This window comes from Alternaria burnsii (genome assembly GCF_013036055.1).
Source record: "Alternaria burnsii strain CBS107.38 chromosome Unknown 753, whole genome shotgun sequence".
Taxonomy (NCBI): domain Eukaryota; kingdom Fungi; phylum Ascomycota; class Dothideomycetes; order Pleosporales; family Pleosporaceae; genus Alternaria; species Alternaria burnsii.
In genome coordinates, this window is record NW_024066118.1 from 1,051,422 (window position 1) to 1,064,762 (window position 13,341).

General features: G+C 53.9%; 4 protein-coding genes across 4 annotated transcripts; 3 read left to right on the plus strand and 1 right to left on the minus strand.

Moving 5' to 3' along the window:
- Positions 1-202: 202 nt before the first annotated feature.
- GT037_008453 (uncharacterized protein) lies at positions 203-1,295 on the minus strand (the record flags this gene model as incomplete). The annotated part of the gene is made up of 3 exons (XM_038933500.1): positions 203-693; positions 743-1,000; positions 1,058-1,295. The coding sequence occupies 3 exons, from the start codon at positions 1,293-1,295 to the stop codon at positions 203-205; spliced, it is 987 nt and encodes a 328-aa protein (XP_038784165.1).
- Positions 1,296-2,268: 973 nt separating this feature from the next.
- Positions 2,269-3,930, plus strand: GT037_008454 (uncharacterized protein; the record flags this gene model as incomplete). Its single annotated transcript, XM_038933501.1, has 3 exons — positions 2,269-2,638; positions 2,684-3,519; positions 3,568-3,930. The coding sequence occupies 3 exons, from the start codon at positions 2,269-2,271 to the stop codon at positions 3,928-3,930; spliced, it is 1,569 nt and encodes a 522-aa protein (XP_038784166.1).
- Positions 3,931-5,693: 1,763 nt separating this feature from the next.
- Positions 5,694-9,944, plus strand: GT037_008455 (uncharacterized protein; the record flags this gene model as incomplete). Its single annotated transcript, XM_038933502.1, has 3 exons — positions 5,694-6,117; positions 6,277-6,724; positions 6,773-9,944. 3 exons carry the CDS (start codon positions 5,694-5,696, stop codon positions 9,942-9,944), a joined length of 4,044 nt encoding a protein of 1,347 aa, XP_038784167.1.
- Positions 9,945-11,026: 1,082 nt separating this feature from the next.
- On the plus strand, positions 11,027-13,335 carry GT037_008456 (polyadenylate binding protein; the record flags this gene model as incomplete). Its single annotated transcript, XM_038933503.1, has 2 exons — positions 11,027-13,152; positions 13,203-13,335. 2 exons carry the CDS (start codon positions 11,027-11,029, stop codon positions 13,333-13,335), a joined length of 2,259 nt encoding a protein of 752 aa, XP_038784168.1.
- Between the last annotated feature and the right edge of the window lie 6 nt (positions 13,336-13,341).

A 13,341-nucleotide genomic window follows, 5' to 3' on the forward strand; every position in this document is an offset into this window, starting at 1 on the left:
TACACATCTTTGCTTCTTGGAGACTAGAGCTCGTTCACGAGAGGCGTCGTCAGAATACAGTAATGCCCGGAAATACGTATCCACGTCATGAGGTAACAATTAGAGCTTCGCTTGTTTCTCGTTGGGCTTTACCTACTCCTCTCTACGCAGCGTACAATGTCAGCTCTCGAGATTTTAGCTCTCTTCATCGCCTTCCGAACTCTTAATGCCCAACCGTAGCCTGTTGTGCAGGTGCGTAGCGGTTGCCGGCTGGCTTTGCTTGGTCAACGATTTTCCTCATCTCCTTCCTCTCTTCGTCTGTCAACTCTACGTCCCTACTAGCCCAATTCTCTTCCAACCTCTTCGCCTTTGTCGTTCCGGGGATAGCAATCATGCCTTGGGCAGCAACCCACGCCAGCGCGATCTGAGGTGTTGTGCAGCCCTTTTTCTTGGCAAGTTTCTTGATCTCCTCGACAATTGCCTTGTTCTTGTAGAAGTTCTCGCCTTGGAACTTGGGGACTGAGCGACGGAAGTCGTCAGGTGCAAAATCATCGGGAGAGGAATAGTCGAAGTTATCCACAAGCCAGCCGTGGCCAAGTGGAGAGTAGGCGACATAGGCCACATTGAGTTCCCTAGCGGTGTCGATCAGACCGTCGGTTTCATGCAGTGTCTCGAAGGCAGAGTATTCTGCTTGGACAGCATCGATTTTGGCAACTTGATTGCTAAGTTAGCGGACTGTAGGCTAACGGAATACTCCACATACTTGAGTTTGCTTTCCGCAGCGTCTTAGCGGAACACTCAGACAACCCGATATACTTGGTCTTGCCAGACTTCCGACACTCATCCAGCGCAGGGATAGACTCTTCCAAAGGCGTGTTGGGATCAATTCGGTGAAGATAATAGAGATCAGGAGTAAAACCAAGTCTCTCAATTGTACCATCGATGTATTTCTTAATGTGGCTTGGGCTGTTTGTCACACCTGACTCTCCATCAAGGCAAGCAATACCGCACTTGGAAGCGACTGTGAATAAGGGTCAGCCATCTTTTGAAATGCTTCAGCTGTTGGGTGTATACTGACTAAAGACCTTGTCGCGGACATTGTGCTTCCGGATGAACTCTCCGAGAAGCTTCTCGTTGACACCAGCCTGGTACACGACCGCAGTATCCCAGAAGGTGCAGCCAAGTTCAATGGCTTTGAGAAGGACAGGTTCTGCTTCTTCCAAACTCAGGTTGGTACCCAACCCAAAGCTGAGACCCATACAACCGAAGCCTGGCGATCGGACTTGAACGTCTTGGAACTGAAACGTCTTGACCATTTTGATAGAGTTGGATCAATAAGTTTTGCTAAAGAGAGTGAAGTCGTGTGATAGAGGCAGAGTCGAAGTCTTCGATCTGGTTTGATATCGAACAGACTGCTCATACAATACTCTATTATATACCTCCATAAAGTCGTTCGGAATATGTTCGGTATGCTACGCGTTGAGGATGGTCAGCCAAGTGCATTAGCGTGCCCGCAATATCTCGTAGGTGTAACGACGTTGGGTCCAATATCTCCGCTAAAGCCGCAACACTCGCCTCATTGTATCTGAACGTCCGGTCAACAGTTGAAAAAAATCAGCTGTAACGTTTCATCCGCTTTCCAGAGGCCCCTATGTCCGTTACTGCCGAGACAATGATCCTAGTTTTCACGGAGGGCGCAAAGCGTCAAAACCTTGAGCATAGACACTTTGCCGTAAGCCATGGTTGTACGATCGTACAACTTCCTGAACCCCGCTCATTGTAAGTTCCGACAATATCTTGTGCTGAATTGGCACCACGCTGTCACAGTGTTTGTTACGAAGGCATGCATGTGGATGTGTTATACGTGCTTCCCATAAATTGCTTGCCGCGCGGTGCAGTACGTACAGAAACAACTCTAGGTTACCCCTAAAACCTTCCCAGAGATTATGATGCATAGAGCTCATGTTGAGTACTTCGGTTCCGTGCAACGAGCCTATGTGACTGCATATTGAGCCTGCCAGCCATTTCTGTCTGAAACACGATTTGGTGGATTTCACACATGATGATGTTGATGAGGGCGATTTCGCAGCCACGCAGCCACACCTCTGAGCCACTTCATTACAAGCAATGACGTCGTCCAAGATGTCGACGTTGCAACCCTGCTTGTCGCGTGCATGTGTCCCCTGGGTTGACAGTTACTGAATTGTCAACAGAACTACGTCTTCGCGCTCTTGTGTATTCCTGTCGCGACCCGATCCTTTCGGGCAACGCATCATCCCTGTGCCGATTATGAAGCACCGATTTGCCGCGCTGGCGACGCTCTCACGCGCCTCAACATTCCCGACCGCTCGATGCGCGCCTCTATTCACACGCACCTCTCCTAGCATATCGACCCAATTCAGAACACCTTCACAGTTCCGATGCTTCGCGACCAAGCCCAGGGGCGTTGACAAGGAGAGTGACAAATTCGGAGACTACAGCAACTCCAACGCCCGGCCTGCTTCAGAACTCAATGAGAACATCACACAGGAAGAGAAGGATCATTTTGCAAAGAAATTACAAGAAGACAAGGGCAAGCAAATACGAACGCCATGGCACAGAGAGGGGAGCGACTTGCCGCCTGTCGCGCGACAGAGAAGCGCTGGAGCAATGACCAAGGGTATGTCTCTCGCTATCTGGAGTACTCGACAGCTGACAAGGACAGGTAAATTGCTCACCACGCCATCCCGGATGCTCAAGATCATTCTGCCACTCACGACAAGCGATATGAACACGGATCGCAAGGACATTGAACCGCTAGCACTCCTCGTCCACCCACAACAACCCATCTCGTATCTCGAACGCTTGATACAAGCTGAACTCCCCAGCATAAAAGATAAAGAGGGCCGAGACAGGCAGCCGAATATCTACTTCCGCGCCGAAGACTCAATGCAGCAGGATGCTGAGCCAGAGGAAGTAGAGAGCACGCCAGTCAGTAACGATAGCGAAAGTCTTAGTGAAAAGGACGGCGAAGAGGACTTTGAACAGGTCGATGAGATTCGCATTGACGGGAAGACACACAAAACAGGCAAGATCAACAGCCAGGATAGGAAGACACCTGAACAAGCGGATGAGCTGCGAGGTGGACCTGGACAGGGCGGCGTCGAGTCATACTCTGGGCAGGGCCAAGAAGCGCCGGCAGACAAGCAAGGCGCGCGCAAGTTTGTACGATGGTCTTCATCTACCGAGATCGGCGACTTCATCCGTGATGCTGCTCGAGGACAGGAATTTGCCATTGAGATTGAAGGTGCGCCAGAGGAGATTCGGGTTGGTGTGCCCAGCTTCAATGATAGGACCTACTATCTTCGAATGCGTCTACGCAAGACATCCAAGAAAATCAGCGAGATGGCGACCGTGAAGAAAGAGTGCGATGATCTGGCGCAGAAGGCGGCAAAGAACGTTGCGAGGGCTGGGTTTGTCGGTATTGCTGGATGGTGGTGTGTTGTGTACTATCTCACATTCCAAACCGAGCTGGGCTGGGATGTCATGGAGCCCGTTACAGTGAGTATGGCCACTTCTCAACTTTGATCCATCTAACAGTTCAAATAGTACCTTGTCGGTCTCTCTACCCTTATCGGTGGTTATGTGTGGTTCCTCTACCACAACCGCGAAGTCAGCTACCGCTCTGCCATGAACTTCACTGTGTCTCGTCGACAGCAGAAGCTATACCAACAACACAACTTCGACTTGCGCAAATGGGAGGTCCTGATCGAGGACGGCAATGCCCTTCGTAAGGAGATCAAGGCTGTTGCCAACGAGTACGATGTTGAGTGGGACGAGCTGCAGGAAGAGAAGGACGAGAATGTGCAGCAGGCACTCAAGAAAGAGCGCAAGAGGAAAGAGGAGAAGAAGAAGGACAAAGACGACGAGGACGACCCAGCACCAGAACCAGAGAAGGATGACAAGAAGTGAGCGGCAATCATAATTGCTCTAGCTCATACATGTTTTGCGGGTTGAGTACTTGAGCGAGGCGTTCATGGGCATTTCCTTCGGCCTCACGTGTACGATGGTAGACATACACAACGACGTGGCTGTACAACGTGAGTCTTATTAGATAATAGAGTATTAAGATACATGATTTGAACAACTATCTATCTACTGTGGTGCTTAGGGGATCCAGGTACATGTAATCTCGAGCAGATAAGCCGCATCTCCGCATTGAGCGATGAGTTTTATGTTCCTGCAAGTCGCCGTATCATACTTGTTACACTTCAGCAGTTCAATGAAACCTAATCAATCAGACATGAAAGGCTCAAGACTCGAATAAATCAGGTAGAGATCCTCCGTGCTGGGTACCCAGTCAGTCGTGGGGTCAGTCGCGTACCAACATTACATACTTTCATATCTAGAATTAAGTTTGTTCGTGAGAGTGTGCATCAAGATAGGTGTGTTTTACAATAAGCTTGAGGGTCTACCTAGGTAGATCACCTTAGGCATCAACACTTGCAATATATAGTGTAACATTGAGATTGATTATCTCATCGCGCACAAGCTAATGTGTGGCATAACCAAACCATGGTCAGCCGGATCTTCTTGCGGAAAACGCCCTGCTTTACTCATCTATAACGTGGTTCCGGCAATATACATGTTCAGCGTCCGGGGGCTAACGCAGCGGTCAGGACCTGGGTCTACGGGATGCACGATTGGCGAAGGCGGTACTACTGCCATCAGCATGCACGTAATCGCTTCTTCCAACGGTCGTTTGTGTGCCTCTTGTCTCGCGCATCAATTCGTGATAGGCATGTGGCCACAATCACCAACTCGTACAAGAACGCCCGGACATGCATCATCATGTATAATCAGGAGCATCGCCCGAAAACACTATAGGCATGGCAAGTGACGGGGTTCGATATAAATGGATCAGTCGCGTTGGATTCGGCCAGAACGAAGCAACTCGGCGCCCAGGACAATTCGAGATGCGGAGGCATGGTGGTGGTGGAGTTTTAGAGACCATGCGGCGGTGGGCCGTTGCGCATGTTGGAGTGGACCCACTGCCTATTTATATCGGCCTGTGTGGGGAACTTTCTCTTGGATACCAAGACGAACACCACAACGGTCGCATGTTGGACGAAACGCTGCACACGTCACGAGACTCGTCAAAACTCTTGCGGGGACATGTCGGCCACTTGCGCGACGGCTGGGATTGACATTGGGTTAAAAAAGTGCAGCTGCAAAGGTAAAGATGGCCTGAGGATGGCGGCCATGTTCTTTACTTAGCCGCCGACGTCTTGTCGACGGGCAGGGATGGTGCATAGTGCCCATGTCGCCGTATGCATGAGGCGTCGCCCATTCGCTGGACAAGCAAAAGTCAAGCCTCGCTACAACGCCAAACCTCCGTCGTCGATACTGCTTCGAGTCTAGAGCTGCTAACCCTCGTGCCCGACATGATCGACGTCGATTGCCAGGCGTCGAATTGGCCGCGTTCCCTCCATCCTCAGACTCGACGGGCACACAGCATGACCCAGCATCCTTGCGCGCCTCGGCCTCTGCATTCGCGTGCGAGGTGACCAAGATCACAACGGTGCAGCTCCCAACGCCGCCCCATCTTCTCTCCGCCGCAGGATTCGCCCGTACTACTCGCTGGAGCCGCTGAAGGCTTCGGCACGGCACATCAAGCCAGCCCTGAAGCAATCTAGTAGGACACTGCCAGACCGCGAGGTTTAATAGTAGCAGCCATGGAGCACGCCTACAGTCCCGCACCGCCGCCGTCGCCCCGACTGCCTCCACCGCCGTCTTCACCGCACCCAGCCCACCTCCAGGCACCGCAGATATCTCCCAGGCGCTTCGCTGTGCAACCTCCCCTCCTCAACACCACCCTCGCGCCGCCACCTCAGTCCGGCCATTCGTACCTGCATGGCTCGCTACCTACACCGGCGACTGCCTCGTCTCTGAGCCTGCCCTTCTCGCCTTCCCCCGCGCCCTCGACGTATGCGCCTTCGCCCATCGCGGCTGCTTCTCCCATGGCTATGAGGGGCTCGGGTCCAGCCGTGCCATACAATCCCCAGCAATGGACGCGCGGTGGGAATGTCAGTGGGCAGCATGTTCAGCATAGCCAGACGTCGGTCCCCACGAGGCTTCAGGATGTGACAGGCATGGAAGGTATATATCACTTCCTACTTTGTCCCAGTTTCGTGTTATAGGTAGCAGATTGGATAGACTCTCTTTTCTTTTCTTCCGCAAAATATGCATCCTCCTGTGTGTCGAGATTGTTCTTGGAAACATACCAAGCATGGCAAGACGTGATGCTAATCGCAACAGCGTCGATGCCCTCACCACCGCCTCCATACTCGCCCGGCCAGAACCCGAACGTGTCACAATCCCTCAGCACCAGCAACACATCATCGCCTCAGATGTCTGCCAGCACGTTTCCCCATCCACCACCTCCCCCACCCCCGAGCAGCAATCCTTCGTCTGCGCGACCCATCTCTGGATATCACAGTCGACCTGGGTCAATGGTCATGCCTTCGAGCGCGACAAGCATAACATCGAACCCTCAGTTCCCACCTCCGCCCCCCAGGAATGGAACAGGTCGTTCAGTGTCGCGCGATAAGCTGGCTTCCAAGTTCAGTCTGTCGTCGTTCAGGAATCGGAACAACGATCATAGTCCTGGCCCGAGCAACATCGACTCGCTTCGTATCAGTACTTCTGATGCGATTCAGCGGGCACCAGCTTCTCCAGGGCTGGTCGCACAGAGGGCTGCCTCAAAGTATGTCTTTGCGTGAGATAGTATATCGTCTTACTGACATTGTTACAGTTATATGGCAAACACATTAGACCGACGGTACAGCCCCGACACGCAATCGCCTAGCAGACCACCCACCTCTCGAAGAGCGGCCTCTGCTGGCGTACCGGGCTACGAGACCCGAACGCCTATTGACGAATCGCCAATAGTGCCAGCAGGGGGCTGGAGTCGAAATGTGCCACTACCTCCGCCCCCGCCGGGCCCTCCACCCAGCAGCTCGAGATCGCAGAGTATGGGGCCTGGGACTGAACCGCCATCAAATCGAGCGCCGATTTTACCTTCAGCCCCTCCAACAAGAAGACCCGGTCAAACAACATTGGCACCCATACCACCTACTCCCCAAGGTTGGCAGGATGAATCTACGAGCGTGCGACCAAGGTCTCCAGCCGCCCACGGTCTACATATTGACACAAGTCCGCGCGCTGTGCATCTATCCGATCAGCCTGCGCCAGCATCAGAGAGCGGGAGTGTTTCGATTTCGTCGGGGCCAACGAACACCACATCGGGTTCGGGTAGCACTCTGTATCGCACTCCAAATAGAGGAGAAGGTAGCACCCGAGGCATCCGTGAGCGACGGAGTGAGAGTCGCGCTGCTCGAGAGCTGCGTGTCGAACCGAGCAACAACCCATGGGCGCAAGACTTGGAAGCAGAATCAGCGAAACCTGCCAATCTGGACTTGGGAACGCCTGAAGGTGGCCTAACACGGCGTGGTGCTATCACCAAAGGCACACCGAGGAGTGCCGGGGCTGTACGCTCACCAAGAAGCGGCCATCTCTATGAAGATCCTGGTTCGTCCAACTCTACGCCTCGTGTGGACACGAATCCAAAGGCTGCATCTATGGCTGTTGCAACACCACCTTTTTCGCCAGGTATGGAACATCTCAGTCGTTCAGCACAGAAAGCACCCGTCTCTCTCCCCTCCAAAGCGCTGCCTACTCCACCGTTACGTATCTATGGTGATGAGAGGGAAGCAGACCTGACCCGTTGCTCAGAAGCTGCAAATGATTCGGCGATCCAAACGCCTAGTACCGCACATACCGGCGCACCAAACTCGAGTTTGAGCACACCCAAACCAGCAGACACGCATGCTTTTGCACGTGCCTCCATGGAGCGGCATCGACAATTCATCGAGAAGGAGATGTCAGCTGAAACGGACCAAGATAGACTGGAGTTGTTTGCCGAGTTCATTGTTACCGAGTCACGACTTCGTCGTGATCGGTACTCTGGGGCTTTTGATGCAATGGCTGGAGATATCATGGATTTGACAAGAGATTTATGGCGCTCGTACGGCAATTCTGGGCGCAGATCAGCTACACCAAACACCCAGGCTACTCCTGTAGGACAGGGTAACAGGAGGTCCCAGGGCTCCGTAACCGGCGAATCTCCCGACACACGCTTCTCCTCGATGCCGACGACAGCTGCCAGTCCTGCATCTTCCATTGGCAACTTCACTCCCCATACAGAACCAGCATCTCCTTCCAGCGCATCCAGCCAGAAGGCTCGGGACGCTGCTTGGACTAACAATTACCATCCTTCGCTCTCGCCTATCCCAAGTATGGCTATGAGCACCATTCCTGATGAACAAGATTCCAGAGGTAGGTCAGCGAGTCGCTGGTGGGAAAGCGACGGCGGCTCCTCTGGAGTTGGTGGTGGTAGAAGATTGGAGCGGAGTAAGCGGGAATCAAAGTACATGAGCTTGCCAAAAGAAGCTCGTGAGAATCTGCAGTGGGCAGGCGAGAATCCATCCACTCCAAACCAGCGTGGCGAGTCCAGCAGTCGGCCAGCGTATGGACCTAACGAATACCCACCCGAAAAGGTCGGCCTGCATGAGGAAAATCTACAACCACCACAGCAGCAGCCTTACGGTTACTATTCCAGGTCTGCTACGGCAACGCCGGACCCACACAAGCTGGATGTATCCCGACTCGTCACGCTCCCGCCATCCTACCCACGCCATCACCCCGCAGTCAACAACAGTCACCCTGACCTAGCAAGTATTCGGAGTAGCTTGCGAACCCTATCGGAGCTCGATGAAGTGAAGAATACAAAGGCCAAGTTCAAGACAAAGATTGACGCACGAAAAGAGCAAGAAAATGCATCGCTGTCTGACAAAAGAGCACAACTTCGGTACAATATTCAAGACAACGTTCGCAATGGAGTCATGTCATTTGCAGAAGCGGCCAAGGCAGAAGCAGATTTCGAGGCTCGCGAGCATCAAAGAGCTCAGGACGTAGTCCAGTGGATATTCGATAGCTTCCAGGCTGAAGTCGCTAACCCACTGCACGCCATGTTCTGCGAACGCATCACCAAGGCTACCGCATCGATGGAGCATCTCAAAGGACGTTTGTGCAACGAGGCGCAGGAGCCCAATCCCAATCAAACGCAGGAAGAGGGTGATGAAAAACCAGAACTCCTGGAAATGCTTACCTTGCACAAATGGCTTTTTGAAGCGCGGGAACAGCTACACAAGGAGATGTTTGAACTCGAAGACGAGCGCAACGACCTTTACAGAGATATCATTGTCTTGCCATATGTCCAGACCAAGAACGAACAGAAGGTCAAAGAAGCCACGACCTTCTTCCAACGCGATGGACAGGATCGCAAAGTCACATTCGAGAAGGAAACGCTCAAGCGCTACGAAGATCTCATGAACGTCATCGAACAGAACGTGACCCGGGGTGTCGAAGCCCAGCTGTCGGCTTTTTGGGACATCGCGCCTGGATTACTGGAAATTGTGCAGCAAGTCCCTCGGAACCTGCACGGCTTCGAGGTTCTGGTTCCACCGCAGGAGTATGTGGAGACGCCGGCCTACCACGAGTACCCACTACAGTATTTGTACACTCTATTGGCACATGCTGGTCGCTCGGCATACCAGTTCATTGAATCGCAGATCAACTTGCTATGCTTACTGCATGAGGTCAAGACCGGAGTTATGACGGCAGGCTCACGACTTCTGGAGACGCAAAGGCTGTTAGAAGGCGAGGATCTGACAGGCGTCAATCAAGAGATGAAGGCTATCAGAGCAGATGAGGAACGGCGATTGACGGACGACCTCAAGGAGAAGGTTGGTCTTGTCGAAAGCCAGTGGAACGAGGCACTTGGGAAGGGCCTGGAAAACTGCAAAGTGCGTGTGGAAGACCATCTCACCGAGCAAGGGGGATGGGACGATACCCTGAAGGAGTAGCAGGGGCATGATTATGACATGGTTGGAATTTTCTAACATTTACGCACCGTACCGATACCCGTCTGAGACCTGTACTGAAAATATTATCTGGTAGTTTATTGAATGCATGAACACGCATCAAGGCGTGATTGCGCTTGTCTCCGAAAGTTGTTGTTTAGCTTGCAGTGCTTGTGCATGCATGTTGTGCGTCGTCTTACAGAGATGCACCTTACCCCAGGATTGCTGGTCGGCTGCAGGACCACCCCTCACTACAGTGTGCGAATTGTTCTTTATTATCCTTTCAGAATGCAAGTATCCGAAACAGAGGCCTAAGCTTTCGAGTCTTTGAGGACTAACACAGCGTCGCATAGTATCAACTGTAGGATACCATCCCACTTCGTCTACGTCTACTCGCGTATCTGACATGTGATACACAGGGTCCATTATCGCAACGGCCGTTACGCCTACCTGCGCTTTCCCAGACAGACACAAACAAGCATCGTCACAGCGGCGCCCCCTTCCGCAGATCCGCCATTTCACAACATTCTTATTTGCGCCCTTCATCGCCATTGTCTACCTGGCACAGGGTTCCTCCATTCACCGCCTTGGTTGCGCCGTCTTAAATAGGCTAGCGCAACGCCCGGGCCACCCAAAAAATCGCACACCTGCGCATAAAGACTGGCGACCTCGTCTGTCCCTCCCACCCTAAACGCTTAACCACCCCCAACTACACCCACAGCTCTCCAAGCCCTCGGTTCCCAGTGGACCGTTCATAACAGAAAAAGAAACAAAAAAAATACAGAAAACAACAAGAAAAGCCCGTCCGACGACCACCGCCAACTCTTCGTCTCCCACTGTCGCTTGAACCCGACAGACGTCTTACTCGATCTCACCTTTTTCGCAAGAAGAAGGAGTCAGCGCGCCCGTATAGCCAGTGCTATTTGGACCGATACACCGACTCTGTTACCCCGCACATCTTCTGTTGCAACTTAGGTGAGTGCTGAAACTTTTTGCGAAGCGAGCGCACCTGCACATGTCGACCCTCATGCTGCCCGCAATATTTCGACCCCTCCAACTAACACACAACCCCGCAGATATACATCATGTCTGACGTCGCCAACCCTACTCCCGTTCAGGAGGGCGCTGACGCCAACGGCGCTCAGGTCGACACCAACGTCGCTGCTGCCCAGGCCGAAGCCCCCACCCCCACCACCGCTGCCCCTGCGAACAACCAGAACTCTGCGTCGCTCTATGTTGGCGAGCTCGACCCCTCCGTCACCGAGGCCATGCTCTTCGAGCTGTTCTCCTCGATTGGCCAGGTCGCGTCTATCCGTGTCTGCCGTGACGCCGTTACCCGTCGCTCGCTCGGTTACGCCTATGTTAACTACAACAGCTCTGAGGATGGCGAGAAGGCCCTCGAAGAGTTGAACTACACCGTCATCAAGGGCAAGCCTTGCCGTATTATGTGGTCCCAGCGTGACCCCGCTCTGCGCAAGACTGGCCAGGGCAACGTCTTCATCAAGAACCTGGACCACGCCATTGACAACAAGGCTCTCCACGACACCTTCGCCGCTTTCGGTAACATCTTGAGCTGCAAGGTCGCTCAGGACGAGCTCGGCAACTCCAAGGGCTACGGATTCGTCCACTACGAGACCGCCGAGGCCGCCAACAACGCTATCAAGCACGTCAACGGCATGTTGCTCAACGAGAAGAAGGTCTTCGTCGGCCACCACATCCCCAAGAAGGAGCGCATGAGCAAGTTCGAGGAGATGAAGGCCAACTTCACCAACATCTATGTCAAGAACATCGACCTCGAGGTCTCTGACGAGGACTTCCGTGAGCTCTTCGAGAAGCACGGTGACATTACCTCCGCCTCCATCGCACGCGATGACCAGGGTAAGAGCCGCGGGTTCGGCTTCGTCAACTACATCAAGCACGAGGCTGCCTCCGCTGCCGTTGACGCTCTCAACGACACCGACTTCCGTGGCCAGAAGCTCTACGTCGGCCGTGCTCAGAAGAAGCACGAGCGTGAGGAGGAGCTCCGCAAGCAGTACGAGGCCGCTCGCCTTGAGAAGCAGTCCAAGTACCAGGGTGTCAACCTCTACATCAAGAACCTTAACGACGATGTCGACGACGAGAAGCTGCGCGACATGTTCACTCCTTTCGGTACCATCACCTCTGCCAAGGTCATGCGCGACGCCATGCCCGCTGAGCGCTCCGAGTCCCCGTCCGACGAGAAGAAGGACGAGGTCAAGGAGGAGCCCAAGGAGACCGAGATCAAGGAGGAGCCAAAGGAGGAGTCCAAGGATGACTCGTCTGACGACAAGAAGGACGAGAACAAGAGTGGCGAGAAGGTCACCATCAAGGGTGAGAAGAAGATCCTCGGTAAGAGCAAGGGCTTCGGTTTCGTCTGCTTCAGCAACCCCGACGAGGCCACCAAAGCTGTCACCGAGATGAACCAGAAGATGATTGAGGGCAAGCCTCTCTACGTCGCTCTTGCCCAGCGCAAGGATGTCCGTAAGAACCAGCTCGAGGCCACCATTCAGGCCCGCAACCAGCTCCGCATGCAGCAACAACAGCAGCAGCAGTTCGGTGGCATTCCTCAGATGTTCATCGCACCTGGTCAGCAGCCTATGATGTTCCCCGCTGGTGGTCGTGGCCAGATGCCCTTCCCCGCAGGTATGCCTGGTCAACAGGGTGGCCGTGGCGCTGGTTTCCCTGGTGGCATGCCCGGCCAGCAAGGTGGCCGCGGCGGACCCAACGGTCAGCAGATGCCTCCTATGTACATGCCCCCTGGCATGGCTCCTGGCGCTTTCCCCCCTGCCTACATGAACCAGCAGTACATGCAGCTTGCACAGGCTGCCCAGCAGGCCATGGGCGGACGTGGCGGTCGTGGTGGCCCCATGGCTCCTATGCCTGGTATGCCTCAAGTCCCCATGGCTGGTGTTCCCGGCATGCGCGGCGGTCAGGGCTTCCCTCCTCAAGGTGGTCGCGGCGGTCCTCAGGGCGCTCGTCCCGGTCAATCTCCCATGCCCTACCCTCAGGGTGGCCGTGGCGGTCCCGCCGGTGCCGGCGTCGACATGGGTGCTTTGAGCGGCGCTGCTCCCGGCCAGCAGAAGCAGATGCTCGGTGAGGCTCTCTACCCCAAGATCGCTGAGATGCAGCCCGAGCTCGCCGGCAAGATCACCGGTATGCTTCTCGAGATGGACAACAGCGAGTTGATCAACCTGTAAGTATTCTTGTTTCAAGCTCTTCTAGTTCGTGTACTAACTATGCCAGTACTTCCGATGAGGCTGCTCTCCGCGCCAAGGTTGAGGAGGCCATGAGCGTTTATGACGAATACGTCAAGAACAAAGAGGGTGAGCCTGAGAAGGAAGCCCCCAAGGAGGAGATCAAAGAAGAGAAGGCTTAAACCTCT